The 19,391-nt window shown below is 45.4% G+C and overlaps 1 protein-coding gene across 1 annotated transcript in view; it reads left to right on the top strand.

Annotated features, from left to right (window-relative positions):
* Positions 1-19,391, top strand: part of LOC122564614 (hemicentin-1-like) — a 421,032-nt gene that overhangs the window by 106,717 nt on the left and 294,924 nt on the right. Inside the window, exons 12-14 of the mRNA XM_087998302.1 lie at positions 3,320-3,461; positions 17,526-17,653; positions 18,601-18,714. Of these exons, the coding sequence (XP_087854428.1) occupies positions 3,320-3,461; positions 17,526-17,653; positions 18,601-18,714 (384 nt within the window). The remainder of the gene's footprint in view (positions 1-3,319; positions 3,462-17,525; positions 17,654-18,600; positions 18,715-19,391) is intronic.

Raw genomic sequence — 19,391 nt, 5'->3', positions numbered from 1 at the left:
TCTTGACACCTCCTCAAAGAACTCCATAAGATTTGTGAGGCATGACCTGCCCCTCATAAATCCATGCTGACTTTCTTTTATCACACCATGCTTCGCCAAATAGTCATAAATCCTATCCCTCAGAATTCTTTTCAAAACTTTGCTGACCACAGACGTAAGGCTGACTGGTTTGTAATTTAGAGTGGTGCTGGAAAAGCACAACAGTTCAGGCAGCATCCAAGACTTCAACAGTTTCCTCATTTCCCCTTCCCCCACCTCACCCCAGTTCCAAACTTCCAGCTCAGCACTGTACCCATGACTTGTCCTACCTGCCTATCTTCTTTTCCACCTATCTACTCCCCCCTCCCCCCTAACCTATCACCTTCATCCCCTCCCCCACTCACCTATTGTACTCTATGCTACTTTCTCCCCACCCCCACCCTCCTCTCACTTATCTCTCCACCCTTCAGGCTCTCTGCCTGTATTCCTGATGAAGGGCTTTTGCCTGAAACGTTGATTTTATTGCTCCTCGGATGCTGCCTGAATTGCTGTGCTTTTCCAGGACCACTCTAATCTAGACTCTGGTTTCCAGCATCTGCAGTCATTGTTTTTATCTGGTCTGTAATTTCCCTATTACCCTTCTTGAAAAGAGGAACAACATTCGCCTCCTTCCAATCCTCCGGCATGACTCCCATGGAGAGTGAGGAGGCAAATATCCTCACCAGCGGCTAAGCAACCTCCTTTCTCGTATTCCAGAGTAGCCTAGGATAAATGTGGTCTGGACCTGGAGACTTATCAATCTTAATGTTTTCCAAAATTTCCAGCACATCAACTTCATCAATCTTGATCTGGTCAGAAATGTATCCCAGCTCCTGAAAGTTTTCATTCACAACAAGTTCCCTTTTCTTGGTGAAAACCAAAGCAAAAATCTCATTTAAGGCTTCTCCTACCTGCTCAGACACCACGCACAAGTTCCCTCTGCTATCCCTGATTGGCCCTACCTTCTCCCTGATCATTCTCTTATTCCTCACATATGAATAAAATGCCTTTGGGTTCTCCCTAATTCTTCTTGCCAAGCCTTTTTCGTGCCCCCTCCTGGCTCTCCTCAGTCCACTTCTGAGCTCCTTTCTAGCAAGACTGTAATCCTCTAAAGCTGTGCTAGATCCTTGCTTCCTCCACCTTACATAAGCTGTCTTCTTCCTTTTGACAAGAAGCTCCTCTGTTCAGGTCAGAGGGGTGGTCATGAGTACTTGGCCCTAGTTATGCTGTGTCTCTGTGGGCTATATGAAACATTCCTTGTTCCAGTCCTATTCAAGTCCCCATCTACGACTCTTTCTACAATATGTCAATGATATCATCGGTGTTGCTTTCCTCTCTCTTCCAGAATTGGAAAGGTTTATCATTTCACTTCCAATTTCCACCCTAACTTCACTTTCACCTGGTCCATCTCTGACTCACATGCCTTTCTCAAAATCTCTGTTTCTATTTCTGAGGATAGACTGGCCACTAATATCCACTATAAACTCACTGATTCCCACAGTTACCTGGACTATACATTCTCACACCTCACTTTCTGTAAAGTCTCTTTTGTTCTGAGGAGCCAACTTCAACAAGGGAGCCTCCAAAATTTCCACCTTCTTCCTCAACCAAAGACTTCCCAGCACCATCGTTGACACTGCCCTCAATCGGGTCCAACCCATCTCCTGCACTTCAGTCCTCACTTCCTTCTTCCCCCATAACAGTGATAGGGTTCCTCTTGTCCTTGGCTACCATCCCACCAGCTCTCACATCCAGAAAATCATTAGCCGTCATTTCTGCCACCTCCAGTGAAATGCCACTACGAACACATATTCTCCTCCTCCCTTGTCCACCTTCCACATGGACCGTTCCTCCAGGACACCCTGGTCCACTCTTCCTTCACTCCCAACAGCCCCCCACAGCCCCATGGCACCTTCCCCTGCAATCACAGAAGGTGTAATACTTGACCATTTAGATCCTTCCTCCTCAGTATCCAAGGGACCATACGTACGTTCTTGGTGAAGCAGTGCTCTATCTGGCCTCTCCACAATCTGGTCTACTGCATTCACTGCTCATAATGTGGTCTGTTCTACATTGAGGAAACTAAGCGTAGACTGGTGACCACTTCACAGAATACCTACGTTCTGCCGCCAAAATCACCTTGAGCTTCCAGTTGTCTGTCACTTTAAAACACCATCCTGTTTCCTGACTAATACAGAGGAGCCCCAATTATCTGAAGGACACAGGTGGGCAGTATTTCATTCAAATAATTGAATTTCGGATAATCGAATACAGATAACATAGGTTAGCCGAGCTTCGGGAACTTGCAATCTTGCCAGATAATCCATTGTTCAGATAATCGAATGCTGGATATTTGAGGTTCCTCTGTATCTCTGTCTCAGGCTTGCTGCAGTGCTCCAGTGAAGTTCGGTGTAAGCTGGAAGAACAACACTTCATTTTCTACTTGGCAACCCTCAGCCTTCTGGACTCAATATTGAGTTCCATAACTTTAGGGCTTGAACCCTTCTCTGCCATAGCCCCTGCCCCCACACATCAGGCCTTTTCATCACATAATCTGTTAGTACACACAACCCATTGTTGGCCACTAACAATCTCCATTAACAGCTCTTTACCCTCTGGCCAGATCGTCAACCACTCCTTTGTCTGTCCAACAGTTTTTCTCTCTTTAGGCAGTATCCCCACTTATCGTTTACTCTTTACTCCCTCCCCCAACCCTACATTCTGCATATAAACAGACATTTTCCCAGCTACCATCAGTTCTGAGAAAGAGTCACTGGATCCAAAATCTGTGATTTCTCTTCACAGATGCTGCCAGACCTGTTGATCTTCTCCAGTAATTTCCGCTGTGTTTCTGATTTACAGCGCCCGCAGTTCTTTCAGCTCTTATTTTTTTTCGCTTCTTGAGTTGTGAAATAATTTACTGAAAAGTTAACATCTGTAATGTTAAGCAACCATTCATGTCATCCTTATTTTGAATATCCTCGGAGGCACAGGGAGGCACAATACCTTAGAACATAGGGCAATGTTTCACATTGGACTCATGGTATTGAAATGCTAAAATTATCCAAAGGTGAAATGAATGGGAAACAAAACCAAACCATGGAGGTGGTGTAAATCTGAAAGACAAACATTAAATGTTGGAACATTTTCTAATGACAGGTCACAGACCTGAAATGCTCACTCTTTTCCTTTCTCCACAGATGCTGCCTGACCTGTTGAGTGTTTTTCAGCATTTTATGCTTTTATTTTACAGAATAAAAAGACATCGTAATCCTCAGAATCATTTCATGTTTGTTTGCAGATTCCCCACATGTTACTGTCATTCCCAGCTCACAGAACTTCCTGAGGGCAATGGAGGTCCAAATACACTGCACTGTCACTGGTTACCCTGATCCTGAAGTTGTCTGGATTCATAAGGATACTCTTGTGACAAATAATGATAGGTAAGTGATTCGAATTTAACTACTATTCATTAAAGGATAGTGAAGAGGCATTTGGTATGGTTTCCACTATTGGTCAAAGCATTGAGGATAGCATTTGGGAGATCATGTTGCGGCTGTACAGGACATTGAGTGCAATTCTGATCTCCCTGCTTTAGGAAGGATATTGTGAAACTTGAAAGGGTGCAGCAAAGATCTACAAAGATGTTGCCAGAGTTGGAGGGTTTGAGCTATTGGGAGAGGCTGAATAGGATGGGGCTGTTTTCCTTGGAGTAATGGAAGCTGAGGTGTGACGTTAGAGGTTTATAAAAACATGAGGGGCATTTTTAGGGTGAATAGACAAGGTCTTTTCCCTGGGGTGGGGGAGTCCAGAACTAGAGGGCATAGGTTTAGGGTGAGAGGGGAAAGATATAAAAGGGACCTAAGGGGCAACGTTTTCACGCAGAGGACGGTCGAAATGGTGGGTTTTTTTCCATCCGTGTGTAGGGCTACAAGGGAGAGAGGGTCATGTCTTTTTGTGGCTAGCTGGTGTTCGTGTATCATGGTGGCTAACTTTCTTCCTGTTTGTGGCATTCCTTGCATGGAATTTTGTAGATGACATTGGTTTTGTCCATGGGTTGTACTGGGTCTTTTAAGTTTGAAAGTTTTTGTTTGAGAGTGTTGGTGGGCTTGTGTGCTACTAGGATTCTGAGAGGTCTTAGTAGTCTGGCTATCAGGATTCATAGCAGAAGCATAGACTAGAACAAACAGCCCTACCAACCATCAAACCAAAAATCTGGGTCCACTACGTAGATGACACCTTTGTCATCACAAAACGAAACAAGATAGAAGAGACATTTAACATCATCAACAACACCCTCACAGGCATAAAGTTCACCAAGGAGGAAGAAACCAACAACAATCTCGCATTCCTGGACGTCACAGTCGAAAGAAAGGACAAGGGAGAAACACAAACCTGCGTATAAAGAAAACCGACAAACACTGACCAAATACTTGACTACACCAGCAACCAGCCCAGCACACACAAACGAAGCTGTATCAGAACACTATTCCAACGAGCCACCTCACACTGCTGCACAGACGAACTTCGGAAAACAGAGGAGAACCACCTATACAACGTATTCAAGAAGAACGGATACTCAAAAAATACAGTCCACAGATTCCTCAAGAACAAACCACGACAAGCAGACCAAACACAGCCAGAAACCCTAACCACCTTACCATACATCAAAGAAGTTTCAGAAATGACAGCCAGACTACTAAGACCCCTCGGAATCCTAGTAGCACACAAACCCACCAACACTCTCAAACAAAAACTTTCAAACTTAAAAGACCCAGTACAACCCATGGACAAAACCAACGTCATCTACAAAATTCCATGCAAGGACTGCCACAAACACTACATAGGACAAACAGGAAGAAAGTTCGCCACCAGGATACACGAACATCAGCTAGCCACAAAAAGTCACGACCCTCTCTCCCTCGTAGCCCTACACACGGATGAAAAAAAACACCATTTCGACTGGGACAACACATCTATCCTGGGACAGGCTAAGCAAAGACATGCCAGAGAATTCCTAGAGGCCTGGCACTCCAATCACAACACCATAAACAAACACATAGATATAGATACTATCTATCAACAAACAGGAAATGACATCACCACAAACCCCAGGATCCCCATCCAGGACAAACATATAAATAGAAAGCAGGAGACAACAGCTTCGCTTCACTTGGAGGTCGCCACTGATGATGTTACCTAGCCAGGTCTGGATATCAAACCTACAGCTCAGCGAGCAAACCTACACCCTAAATCTAAGTATCAAACTTTGCTTATAGGTGGTTCTGGAATGCAAGACAGAGCAGTTTAAGGAGTTTCAGTTTTTTTAAAGTCTGCAATAATGAACCAGCATTGACAAAGGTGTTACCCAGTGTTTTCTGCATTCTGTAGAGTCGATACTGACTTTCCAAAATCAGTACCAATAGATTATTAATGATGTGTTAAAATGGGATTGGTACATTTAGGAACTGTATCTGGAGTCAGTCATGCAGTCCCTCAAGCCATGTCAGCTATTTAATAAGATCATATCTGATCTGCTATCTTAATTCCACTTTCCAGCCCATCTATTAAAGCTACTTTCATAGTGACCAGTCTTGGGCAGTCAAAGTATCTGCCAATTTTTAGTGATAAAGTGAGGACTGCAGATGCTGGAGATCAGAGCTGAAAAATGTGTTGCTGGAAAAGCGCAGCAGGTCAGGCAGCATCCAAGGAGCAGGAGAATTGCGTTTCAGGCATAAGCCCTTCTTCAGGAATGGCTGATCTATGATCTATGAATAGCTTTCTGAAGAAGGGTTTATGCCCGAAACGTCGATTCTCCTGCTCCTCGGATGCTGCCTGACCTGCTGCGCTTTTCCAGCAACACATTTTTCAGCATTTTTAGTGATAGGCAATTTCAACATGAAAGTTGGAGTCCAATGATGTACAAGCAATGACCATCTTCAACAAGAGAGAGATTCTTCCCACCACTGCTGTCGTACCATGCGGAATGCTGAAATGTCAACATCCTCTGTGGGTCACCATTAACCAGAAACTGAATTGGATCAGTCATATAAATACAATGACTACAAGTATAGGTCTAAGGTTGGAAATTCTCTAAAAGTCTTAACTACCACCAGCAAGGCACAAGTTACAGGTGTGATGGGATAATTTCCACATGCTTGGTTAAATGCAGTTCAAATGACAGTCAAAAAACTTAAGAACATCCAGGACAAACCAGCCTGCTTGATTGGCAACCTATCTTTCCACCGCATTAATGATTTACTCCCTGCGTAACTGACACACTGACAGTAATGTATTCCATCTATAAGATGCATTGCAAAACTTTCCAAGTCTTGTTCAAGCCTTTCAAACCTACAACCTCTACCATCTAGAAGGACAGGGCAGCAGATGCAGCACCATCCTGCCACTCCTTCACTCTTGCTAGATCTAAATTCTGGAACTCTCTACTTTCACCTGCACAAGATAGACTGCAGCAGTCAAGAATCGACGTTTCGGGCATGAATCCTTCTTCAGGAATGATTCCTGAACGTCCTGAACGTCTTCAGGAACGTCGATTCTCCTGCTTCTTTGGATGCTGCCTGACCTGCTGCGCTTTTCCAGCAACACATTTTCACCACCACCTTTTCAAAGGCAATAGGAGCATCAGTAACAGCATTTCTTATGTACACGTTAAAAAGAAATTGTGATTAGAATTGATCACGTTATGCATTTTTCACAGGGGATAAAGCTAGGAAGGTTATGAAAAGACAAGCCATAAATTATTATTGGTGTCCCAGGAGAGCAGGAATGACCTTGTGCTGCTCCAGGCCCCTTCACTCTATATCTTTCTTGCTACTCCCTTAATCTCTTAACCTTACTTATTCTTGCCAATTTACCCCTCCCCTATCACTGTCCCAAGAAACTGACATTCCTGTGGCCTAAAACTGGTCAGCTGCCATAGGAAGAGCCATTTAGTATCCAGTTGGAATGAGACCTGGGTTTCAGTTATGCAACAGCCTGTTTGTTGTTGGTGAAGGGGACTGCTTTGTATGCTTTGCTGGTATTATTCACAAACACTATTATGATCCACCCCAGGATGTTGTACAACCGATAGGTTTAAGATAATTTCACTTGCTCAAAACTCATCTCTAAATTGGGCTTATTGGTAGCATTTGCTAGTCGTTTGTAATCATCACACACTTACTAAGTGTTACTGAAATAATTACAGCACCTGGTGATATTTTTGGCAGATTGGTTCTGAATGTTAGTGATGTGACTCTTTTCGAAAGATTATTTGCCCTAAGTCTGCAGTACTCATGGCAGATGACATTTAATGTGTGAAGTGGTATATTTTGGTTGTAAGAACAAGGAGAAGCTTACTTGTCGTAGAAGGGCTTCAAAAAGTTTCAGTAATTTGATTCCTGGGATGAGAGTGCTGACCATGTGTAGACATTTAGTAGATTGTGTCTAGAACATAGAACATAGAACAGTACAGCACAGAACAGGCCCTTCAGCCCATGATGTTGTTCCGACCACTGATCCTCACGTATGCACCCTCAAATTACTGTGACCATATGCATGTCCAGTAGTCTCTTAAATGTCCCCAATGACCTTGCTTCCACAACTGCTGCTGGCAACGCATTCCAGGCTCACAAATCTCTGTGTAAAGAACCCGCCTTTGACATCCCCTCTATACTTTCCTCCAACTAGCTTAAAACTATGACCCCTCGTGTTAGTCATTTCTGCCCTGGGAAATAGCCTCTGGCTATCGACTCTATCTATGCCTCCCATTATCTTAAATACCTCAGTTAGGTCCCCTCTCCTCCTCCTTTTCTCCAATGAAAAAAGTCCGAGCTCAGTCAACCTCTCTTCATAAGATAAGCCCTCCAGTCCAGGCAGCATCCTGGTAAACCTCCTCTGAACCCTTTCCAAAGCATCCACGTCTTTTCTATAATAGGGCGACCAGAACTGGACGTAGTATTCCAAGTGCGGTCTAACCAAAGTTTTATAGAGCTGCAACAAGATCTCACGACTCTTAAACTCAATCCCCCTGTTAATGAAAGCCAAAACACCATATGCTTTCTTAACAACCCTGTCCACTTGGGTGGCCATTTTAAGGGATCTATGTACCTGCACACCAAGATCCCTCTGTTCCTCCACACTGCCAAGAATCCTATCCTTAATCCTGTACTCAGCTTTCAAATTTAACCTTCCAAAATGCATCACTTCGCAGTTATCCAGGTTGAACTCCATCTGCCACCTCTCAGCCCATCTCTGCATCCTGTCAATGTCCCGCTGCAGCCTACAACAGCCCTCTATACTGTCAACGACACCTCCGACCTTTGTGTCATCTGCAAACTTGCTGACCCATCCTTCAATCCCCTCATCTAAGTCATTAATAAAAATTACAAACAGTAGAGGCCCAAGGACAGAGCCCTGTGGAACACCACTCACCACAGACTTCCAGGCAGAATATTTTCCTTCTACTACCACTCACTGTCTTCTGTTGGCCAGCCAGTTCTGTATCCAGACAGCTAAGTTCCCCTGTATCCCATTCCTCCTGACCTTCTGAATGAGCCTACCATGGGGAACCTTATCAAATGCCTTGCTGAAGTCCATATACACCACATCCACAGCTCGACCCTCATCAACTTTTCAAGTCACATCCTCAAAGAACTCGATAAGGCTTGTGAGGCATGACCTGCCCCTCACAAAGCCATGTTGACTGCATTTAATCAAGTCATGCTCTTCCAGATGGTCATAAATCCTATCCCTCAGAATCCTTTCTAACACCTTGCAGACAACAGACGTGAGACTTACTGGTCTGTAATTGCCGGGGGATTTCCCTATTTCCTTTCTTGAAGAGAGGAATTACATTTGCCTCTCTCCAGTCCTCAGGTACGACTCCAGTGGAGAGCGAGGATGCAAAGATATTCGCAAGTGGCGAAGCAATTGCATTTCTCGTTTCCCAAAGCAACCGAGGACAAATCTGGTCCGGGCCTGGCGACTTGTCAATCTTAATGTTTGACAAAGTTTTCAGCACATCAGCTTCCTCTATCTCTATCCATTTCAGCATGCACACCTGCTCTTCAAAGGTTTCATTCACTACAAAGTTCGTTTCTTTCGTAAAGACAGAAGCAAAAAACTCATTTAGGGCTTCCCCTACCTCCTCAGACTCCACACACAAGTTCCCTATGCTATCCCTGATCGGCCCTACTCTTTCTTTGAGCATTCTCTTATTCCTCACAGAAGTGTAAAATGCCTTTGTGTTCTCCCTAATCCGTTCTGCCAAGCCTTTCTCGTGGCCCCTCCTGGCTCTCCTCAGACCATTTTTGAGCTCCATCCTCGCCTGCTCCACCGCTCTCATCATCCAAGGTTCCTTTATTTTACCACTTCTTGCCTGTCTCAGAGTGATATATTTATTCATCACTTGCAACAACTGTTCCTTAATCAGTCTCCACATGTCTATCGTGCCTTTACCATGGAACAATTGCTCCCAATCCATGCTTCCTAACTCATGTCTAATCGCATCATAGTTTCCTCTTCCCCAATTAAATATCCTCCCATTTTGCCTAATCCTTTCCTTCTCCATAGCTATGTAGAATGTGAGGCAGTTGTGGTCAATATCTCCAAAATGCTCTCCCACCACAAGATCTGATATCTGCCCCGGCTCGTTTCCGAGCACCAAGTCTAGAATGGCTTCTCCCCTCGTCGGCCTGTCAATGTACTGAGTTAGGAAACCCTCCTGAACACACCTTACAAAAACAGCTCCATTCAAATCTTCTGCTTGAAGGAGGTTCCAATCAATATTGGAAAAGTTAAAGTCACCCATTACAACAACCCTACTACGTCCACACTTTTTCAAAATCTGCCGACCTATGCTTTCTTCCATCTCCCTGCTGCTATTGGGGGGCTTGTAGTAAACCCCTAACGAGGTGACTGCTCCCTTGCTGTTCCTAATTTCCACCCATACTGACTCGGTAGGCAGATCTTCCTCGACAATGGAAGCTTCTGTAGTTGTGAAACCCTCTCTAATTAGTAGTGCTACACCCCCTCCAATTTTTTCCCCCCTCCCTATTCTTTTTAAATGCTCTAAACCCTGGAACATCCAGTAACCATTCCTGCCCCTGAGAAACCCATGTCTCTGTTATGGCCACAACATCATAGCACCAGGTACTGATCCATGCTCTAAGTTCATGACTTTTATTTCTGATACTCCTTGTGTTAAAGCAAACACACTTTAACTGATCCCTTGGTTCCTTCCCAGGAAAATCCTTCCCACTAGCTGGTCTACCTCTTGCTATTGCCTCATCTGCATCAACTCTCACCTCCGGTATACAGCTCAGGTTCCCACCCCCCTGCCATACTAGTTTAAAGCTTCTCGAACTGCTCGAGCAAACCTTCCACCCAGGACATTGGTCCCCTTCCAGTTCAGATGCAACCTATCCTTCTTGTACAGGTCCCACCTTCCCCAGAAGGCATCCCAGTTATCTACATATCTGAAGCCCTCCCTCCTACACCAGCTGCGCCCGCTCCCTGTTCCTCGCCTCGCTATCCCGTGGCACCGGTAGTAAACTAGAGAACACTATTCTGTTCACCCTGCTTTGCAGCTTCCATCCTAACTCCCTGAAATCACTTTTTATATCCTCGATCCTTTTCCTGGCTATATCATTAGTGCCAATATGCAACATGATTTCTGGCTGTTCGCCCTCCCCTTTTAGAACCTTATACACCCAGGAGACGTCCCGGACCCTGGCACCAGGGAGGCAACATACCTTCCGGGAATCCCGATCCTGACCACAAAATCTCCTGTCGATTCCCCTAACTATCGAGTCCCCTACCACGGGTACTTTTCTATTCTGCCCCCTTCCCTTCTTTGCCACAGTGTCAGGCGCAGTGCCAGAGAACTGACTGCTATGGCTTTCCTCTGGTAGGTCATCCCCCCCCAGCAGTATCCAAAACGGTATACTTATTGCTGAGGGGAATGTGCACAGGGGATCTCTGCACTGTCTGGGCCCTTTCCTCCCCCTGACTGTAACCCATCTATCCTTGTCCTGAGCCTTAGGAGTGACCAACTCCCGGTAACTCCTCTCAATTACCCCCTCAGCCTCCCGAATGATCCGTAGCTCATCCAGCTCCTGCTCCAATTCCCTAACACGGTTTTCAAGGAGCTGGAGTTGGGTGCACTTCCCACAGATGTAGCTAGCGGAGACATGTGTCATGCCTCCCACCTGCCACATTCTGCAGGAGGAACAAGCAACAGCCCGAGCATCCATACCTGACTTATCTGAACACCCACTCAGTGCTAAAGTAGAAAGCTTAGTTCAAGTTGCTATAAAATTAATAACAAACTTATTCAGTAGAGGAAGTTTAGAATGAACCTTACCTTATTGACTAGGTTAGAGGAGGAGGGCGGGTGGGAGACACTACAGTTGTAGAGTCTCGGGTTTAGCCGCCTTGCTGATATATATGGTCACTGCTTTCCTTCCCGGCTGCCCCTCTGGTCCTCGTCACTTCCTCCGCTGTCTGTATGTCTGGAGTTTGGAAGGATCAGTAGTGATCTCACTGTAATACAAAATTCTTAATGACTTAAAAGATTAGATATTAGGAGGCTAGCTCCCCTAGCTTGCAAGTCTGAAAATAGGAGGCATGATCTCAGGAGAAGGGTTTGGCCATAAAAGATTGAAATGAGGAAATATTTCTTCATTTGAGGGTTGTGAGTCTTCAGAATTCTCCACCACAGAGGTTCCTGACATTCAGCTGTTGAATATTTTTAAGATGAAGCTCATGAGACAAGGACACTGACAGAATCAAATGAGATTGTGTTAGGGTGGCAAACTTGCCTTGAGTTGAAAAGTGGAACAGGCTGGGGGGGTTATATGGCCTACTCCCACTCCTATTTACTGTGTCCCACTTCCACTCCTGTGTACCTAAATAAAAATGTTCAGGAACAGGGGAACCTAGAGGTGTCGTGTGTACTTTTTGGGAATTAGCTTCAAAGGGATTAGCATGAAATAATCTGAAAATTTAACTAACCTTTGAGTTAAAATGGGATACAGCACGAACACAAGTAATAAGGCTTTGTGCAATGTAGGATTAGAAGATCAAGTGTTGCATCACCTATGCATGTAACATATCTATGTGTATGTAGTCTTTGATAGTAACACAGATATTGCTCCGTGTGTGGAGATATCAGTGGATGGGTGAAAAGAAGTCAATGAGCCAGTGAGCTGTTTAAAAAAATAATTTGTTTCTCTTCAAACTTCTGACAAGCCAATTCTATAACTGGACAAAGAGGAACTAAAACTAGTAATTAAAATGTGTTACAAAATTCACATTGACATGTACAAATGGCCAACAATAACTAGTTTGAATCAAGAAAGTTGGCCAATAATAATAAATAATTTAGAACACTGACAGAGTATTTGGCCAGTGAAAAAGATACTTACATTGATAAAATAAAGATGGCTAATTTGTAAAACCAACACTAAAAAATACAAATCGTAGGGACAACAGGAAATGATTTATGATCCTGAGGAAAAGCTTTACTAACATGCTGCTCTTAACAAAATTGCACCATTGCCCAGAGTTTCTGGCAAGGATAACATCTGAGAATAATTACTTCTTCTGCAATAATAACGTGGATGTGTTCAAACTCGAGAGAAATTGCAACTGGCTGCTACTCTTGGCCGTGAATCTGACTACTGGTGTCTTAATATCAGAATGAGCACACTAATCAGACTTCTCAATTCTATAAATTGTTTTTATTTTTAACAGTTGTCCCTCCTTACTTACTATGAATGTAATTTTTAAACAAATATTAGGTCAAACTGAAAATTTATCCAACTTTGCCATGTAGGTATGCAGAGTTCAAACTGAACATCAGCTAAGTTGTTTTATAATAGGCTGAACAATACACACAAGGTTGGTTGGCTATGCCACTGTGTTTACAGAGCCACTGGCACTTTTCAGCTGGTGGTAAGGTGGCTACCAGCTACTCAGAGGCATCCTTGCTGTGACAGTCCAAGAGGCCTTTGGAAACCAAAATTCCATGTTCTACAAAAAGGAGGGGAGGCAGAAAAATGACCCGTCATACCACCAAAGCTCCCATAGGGGTAAGATGTATCTGGTGGAATCTTTGTCCAGTTCCACTTAAAACAAAGCTAACTTGTCTATTCTGAGGTGACTACAAGATCTGCCTGTCTCATCAGCAACCATCTATCCCAGTGGGGCTGCCTAGATTTCAAATCTACCAGCCCTTTTATTAGGCTAACAGTGTCATGAACTGACCTGCTTTATTTAGTTAGTTGTCAGGCATGGAGGTCATCAATTAGAAGGCTGCCTCTATTCAAATCACCAAGCAACTCAGCTGTTGGCAGATATGGACCTGGGACCCCTTTTGCGTCCAACATTTAGGATCTTAAAGCACCTAATCTACCAGACATCTCATATGTGGAGGCAAATACTGAAATTTTAGTTAAGAAAAACATGCTTGCACTATATATGGAGCTTCCCCAGTAGGCATTTGACATTGAACTTAGAATTGTGGCCTGATAAGTCTTCCTGTCATGAAAGAAAGTAGTGTCTGAAGTTCTACATTTGATAGAAATTTCCCAATTTAGGAACTCAAACATAATAATCCTGACAAATAATTACTGAGGTAAAATACCTACTGAATTCCTATTGTATTTCTCTGTCTCACATTTTGTTCAAAGCACCAATCAGTTCTTAAAGTATCTTTACAGTATTTATCTGTCAATGGCAGTTATTTTCCTGTGTCTGTTTAGACCAAATCTAGTGTTACCCTTTGTTTTGCCTGAGGTAGTAAACATTAGTTCACATTCACTGAAAGGTAATGTGACCCCCTCTTCTGTGGATTAGTGGTGCTGGCAGAGCACAGCAATTCAGGCAGCATCCGAGGAGCTTCGAAATCGACGTTTCGGGCAAAAGCCCTTCGTCAGGAATAAAGGCAGTGAGCCTGAAGCGTGGAGAGATAAGCTAGAGGAGGGAGGGGGTGGGGAGAAAGTAGCATAGAGTACAATAAGTGAGTGGGGGAGGGGATGAAGGTGATAGGTCAGGGAGGAGAGGGTAGAGTGGATAGGTGGAAAAGGAGATAGGCAGGTAGGACAAGTCCAGACAAGTCATGGGGACAGTGCTGAGCTGGAAGTTTGGAACTAGGGTGAGGTGGGGGAACGGAAAATGAGGAAACTGTTGAAGTCCACCTTGATGCCCTGGGGTTGAAGTGTTCCGAGGCGGAAGATGAGGCGTTCTTCCTCCAGGTGTCTGGTGGTGAGGGAGTGGTGGTGAAGGAGGCTCAGGACCTCCATGTCCTTGGCAGAGTGGAAGGGGGAGTTGAAATGTTGGGCCACAGGATGGTGTGGTTGATTGGTGCGGGTGTCCCAGAGATATTCCCTAAAGCGCTCTGCTGGGAGGCGCCCAGTCTCCCCAATGTAGAGGAGACCGCATCGGGAGCAACGGATACAATAAATGATATTAGTGGATGTGCAGGTAAAACTTTGATGGATGTGGAAGGCTCCTTTAGGGCCTTGGATAGAGGTGAGGGAGGAGGTGTGGGCGCAGGTTTTACAGTTCCTGCGGTGGCAGGGGAAAGTGCCAGGATGGGAGGGTGGGTTGTAGGGGGGCGTGGACCTGACCAGGTAGTCACGGAGGGAACGGTCTTTGCGGAAGGCAGAAAGGGGTGGGGAGGGAAATATATTCCTGGTGGTGGGGTCTGTTTGGAGGTGGCGGAAATGTCGGCGGATGATTTGGTTTATGCAAAGGTTGGTAGGGTGGAAGGTGAGCACCAGGGGCGTTCTGTCCTTGTTACGGTTGGAGGGGTGGGGTCTGAGGGCGGAGGTGCGGGATGTAGACAAGATGCGTTGGAGGACATCTTTAACCACGTGGGAAGGGAAATTGCGGTCTCTAAAGAAGGAGGCCATCTGGTGTGTTCTGTGGTGGAACTGGTCCTCCTGGGAGCAGATACGGCGGAGGCAGAGGAATTGGGAATACGGGATGGCATTTTTGCAAGAGGTAGGGTGGGAAGAGGTGTAATCCAGATAGCTGTGGGAGTCGGTGGGTTTGTAAAAAATGTCAGTGTCAAGTCGGTCGTCATTAATGGAGATGGAGAGGTCCAGGAAGGGGAGGGAGGTGTCAGAGATGGTCCAGGTAAATTTAAGGTCAGAGTGGAATGTGTTGGTGAAGTTGATGAATTACTCAACCTCCGGTCATCAATGTAGCGGAGGGAGTGGTGCCGGTGTAATTACGGAAGATCAACTGTTCTACGGAGCCAACAAAGAGACAGGCATAGCTGGGGCCCATACATGTGCCCATGGCTACCCGTTTGGTCTGGAGGAAGTGGGAGGATTCAAAGGAGAAATTGTTAAGGGTGAGGACCAGTTCGGCCAAACGAATGAGAGTGTCAGTGGAAGGGTACTGTTGGGTTTGTCGGGAGAGGAAAAAACGGAGGGCTTGGAGGCCCTGGTCATGGCGGATGGAGGTGTAGAGGGATTGGATATCCATGGTGAAGATGAGGCGTTGAGGACCGGGGAAACGGAAGTCTTGGAGGAGGTGGAGGGCGTGGGTGGTGTCTCGAACGTATGTGGGGAGTTCCTGGACTAGGGGGGATAGGACAGTATCGAGGTAGGTAGAGATGAGTTCAGTGGGGCAGGAGCATGCTGAGACAATGGGTCGGCCAGGGTGGTCAGGCTTGTGGATCTTGGGAAGGAGGTAGAACCGGGCAGTGCGGGGTTCCCGGACTATGAGGTTGGAAGCTGTGGGTGGGAGATCTCCTGAGGTGATGAGGTTCTCTATCCAAGCCCTCCGTTTTTTCCTCTCCAGACGTTCCCAATAGTACCCTTCCACCGACACTCTCATTCGTTTGGCCGAACTGGTCCTCACCTTTAACAATTTCTCCTTTGAATCCTCCCACTTCCTCCAAACGAAAGGGGTAGCCATGGGCACACGTATGGGCCCCAGCAATGCCTGTCTCTTTGTTGGCTACGTAGAGCAGTTGATCTTCCGTAATTACACCGGCACCACTCCCCACCTCTTCCTCCGCTACATTGATGACAGCATTGGCGCCACCTCATGCTCCCGCGAGGAGGTTGAGCAATTCATCAACTTCACCAACATATTCCACCCTGACCTTAAGTTTACCTGGACCATCTCTGACACCTCACTCCCCTTCCTGGACCTCTCCATCTCCATTAATGACGACCGACTTGACACTGACATTTTTTACAAACCCACCGACTCCCACAACTACCTGGATTACACCTCTTCCCACCCTACCTCTTGCAAAAATGCCATCCCGTATTCCCAATTCCTCTGCCTCCGCCGTATCTGCTCCCAGGAGGACCAGTTCCACCACAGAACACACCAGATGGCCTCCTTCTTTAGAGACCGCAATTTCCCTTCCCACGTGGTTAAAGATGTCCTCCAACGCATCTCGTCTACATCCCGCACCTCCGCCCTCAGACCCCACCCCTCCAACCGTAACAAGGACAGAACGCCCCTGGTGCTCACCTTCTACCCTACCAACCTTTGCATAAACCAAATCATCCGCCGACATTTCCGCCACCTCCAAACAGACCCCACCACCAGGAATATATTTCCCTCCCCACCCCTTTCTGCCTTCCGCAAAGACCGTTGCCTCCGTGACTATCTGGTCAGGTCCACACCCCCCTACAACCCAACCTCCCATCCTGGCACTTTCCCCTGCCACCGTAGGAACTGTAAAATCTACGCCCACACCTCCTCCTCACCTCTATCCAAGGCCCTAAAGGAGCCTTCCACATCCATCAAAGTTTTACTTGCACATCCATTAATATCATTTATTGTATCCGTTGCTCCCGATGCGGTCTCCTCTACATTGGGGAGACTGGGCGCCTCCTAGCAGAGCGCTTTAGGGAACATCTCCGGGACACCCGCACCAATCAACCACACCGCCCCGTGGCCCAACATTTCAACTCCCCCTCCCACTCTGCCGAGGACATGGAGGTCCTGGGCCTCCTTCACCGCCGCTCCCTCACCACCAGATGCCTGGAGGAAGAACGCCTCTCTTTCGCCTCGGAACACTTCAACCCAGGGCATCAATGTGGACTTCCCCCACCTCACCCTAGTTCCAAACTTCCAGCTCAGCACTGTCCCCATGACTTGTCCGGACTTGTCCTACCTGCCTATCTCCTTTTCCACCTATCCACTCTACCCTCTCCTCCCTGACCTATCACCTTCATCCCCTCCCCACTCACCCATTGTACTCTATGCTACTTTCTCCCCACCCCCACCCTCCTCTAGCTTATCTCTCCACACTTCAGCTCACTGCCTTTATTCCTGATGAAGGGCTTTTGCCCGAAACGTCGATTTCGAAGCTCCTTGGATGCTGCCTGAACTGCTGTGCTTTTCCAGCACCACTAATCCAGAATCTGGTTTCCAGCATCTGCAGTCATTGTTTTTACCTCGTTTTTACCCCCTCTTTTGTGTCTGGTTGAATGTGTTAATTTGCATTCTGTTTGTTTTCTCTCTCTCAGGTTTGTCATTAATAAGTTTGGTACTTTAATAATAAAAGATGCTGTCCGAAAGGATGCTGGGATTTACACCTGCCTTGCATCAAACTCAGTTGGAACAGACAAAGGAGAAGCAAAGTTGAAATACTTGGGTAAGGGCAGCAAATGTGTCATGAACCTGGATTAACGAATCCAAACCACTAATGTAATCAAATCCACCTTCAGACAGAGAAAGAGGGAGAGGGGTCTGACTGCATGTACCTACTCAGATTTCAGGCTGGAGAAATCAGATCGGGGGAACACTGTCTTAGGGATACGTGAAGCTTGCAAGATTGTATGAGGGCTTGGCAGTGTGGATGCTGAGATGATGTGGGAAAATCTAGAATTAGGGGGCGCTGATCCAAAATGTTGTGTCTTCTATTTAAGATGAAGATGAGGAAGAAGCTTTTTTCTTGGGGACAATCATCAATATTTGGAATTTTCCCCTGAGTGAGCAGTGGAAATTGAGTTCAATAATTGAATATATTTAAGGCTGGGTTAGACTAATTTTTTAAGGGAATCAAAGGTTATGGGGGACAGGCAGGAAAGTCGAGTTCAGGCCAATATCAGATTAGACTGATTTTACTGAATGGCAGAGCGGCTTGAGAGGTATTCTGTTGTTCCCATTTCCTATTCCTGTTCCTATTAATATATGTTTCTTTCATTTGTAATGATACTAATCATTGGTGGTGCCTGGAATGATCATGCATGCTCTGCCTGAAAACAGTTCTTTGACTCTTTGTCTGATAATGCTTCATTGTGAGCTCTTTCCTTGGCAGGAGTTTTGCCAGTGTGTGTTTTGCCATCATCCTCAGGGATAGGTAGGAGGGATGCCCCAAGTCTAACTCAGACAGAGAGAGAATTGAACATGCACTGTTGCCATAATTTAAAGATACATGGTAGTCAACTAGCCAATCAGTTCCAGGATGCGGAAAACAGAACAATTCCTGTATTGTTCATGGATGTATCAGAATACAGTATATATGGTGTGATTTCTTATTGTTTGCAGTATTTGTGATCCAGAGCCTATTCTAACCAATTTGTGTCTGTACATCTACAGAGATCCCTACAATTACTGTGCCGAATCCAGTGATACTTGCTGTGGTTACAGGTGTTGCATTGCTGGAATGTCGAACTGCGGGAGTTCCACAACCTGAGGTCAATTGGTACAAAGGTACTGGCAACTCAATCAATGGGGAAATTCCTGTAAACTATTCACAATCTACTGCTGTTACACTGGTAGTTGGGTGAGCAACTTAACATCTGTGTCAGTTAAAATATGAAAATGCAACATTATGTGCTTGGTATGTCAAGTGAGCAAATCTTCCAAATAATGAGGAATACGAGGGAAAGATGAGTCAGCAAAATATTGATGTTACTGAGATTCATGGTGATAGTACAGCATTACTCAAGGTGGTAAAAACAATGACTGCAGATGCTGGAAACCAGATTCTGGATTAGTGGTGCTGGAAGAGCACAGCAGTTCAGGCAGCATCCAAAGAGCAGCGAAATCGACATTTCGGGCAAAAGTATTTGCTTAGAGTCATTCCAAATAACAGTAATACTTAGGGTCATTTTGTAGAATAGCAATATTGAGTCATTCCAGAGCACAGTATTACTTAGAATTAATCTGGAGTTCAGTATTAGTCAAGGTCATTCCAGGATACATTATAACTCAAGGGCAACCTGGAATATAGCATTATTCAGTTCAGACTACTGCATTGTTTGGGGCCAATGCGGATACAGTAAAACTTTTCTGTGCAGGGAGTGATTATCATCTGGAATGCACTTTATGAGTGTGTGATTGAGGTAGCTTCAAAGGGAATTATCTCAAGAATTTTAAAAAAGAGT

Source organism: Chiloscyllium plagiosum, unplaced genomic scaffold, assembly GCF_037043375.1.
Source record: "Chiloscyllium plagiosum isolate Xiang-an unplaced genomic scaffold, Cpla_swu_hap1 HiC_scaffold_21, whole genome shotgun sequence".
Lineage (NCBI taxonomy): Eukaryota > Metazoa > Chordata > Chondrichthyes > Orectolobiformes > Hemiscylliidae > Chiloscyllium > Chiloscyllium plagiosum.
The sequence above is the reverse complement of the archived record's forward strand: the minus strand, read 5'-3'. Positions and strand labels throughout refer to the sequence as shown.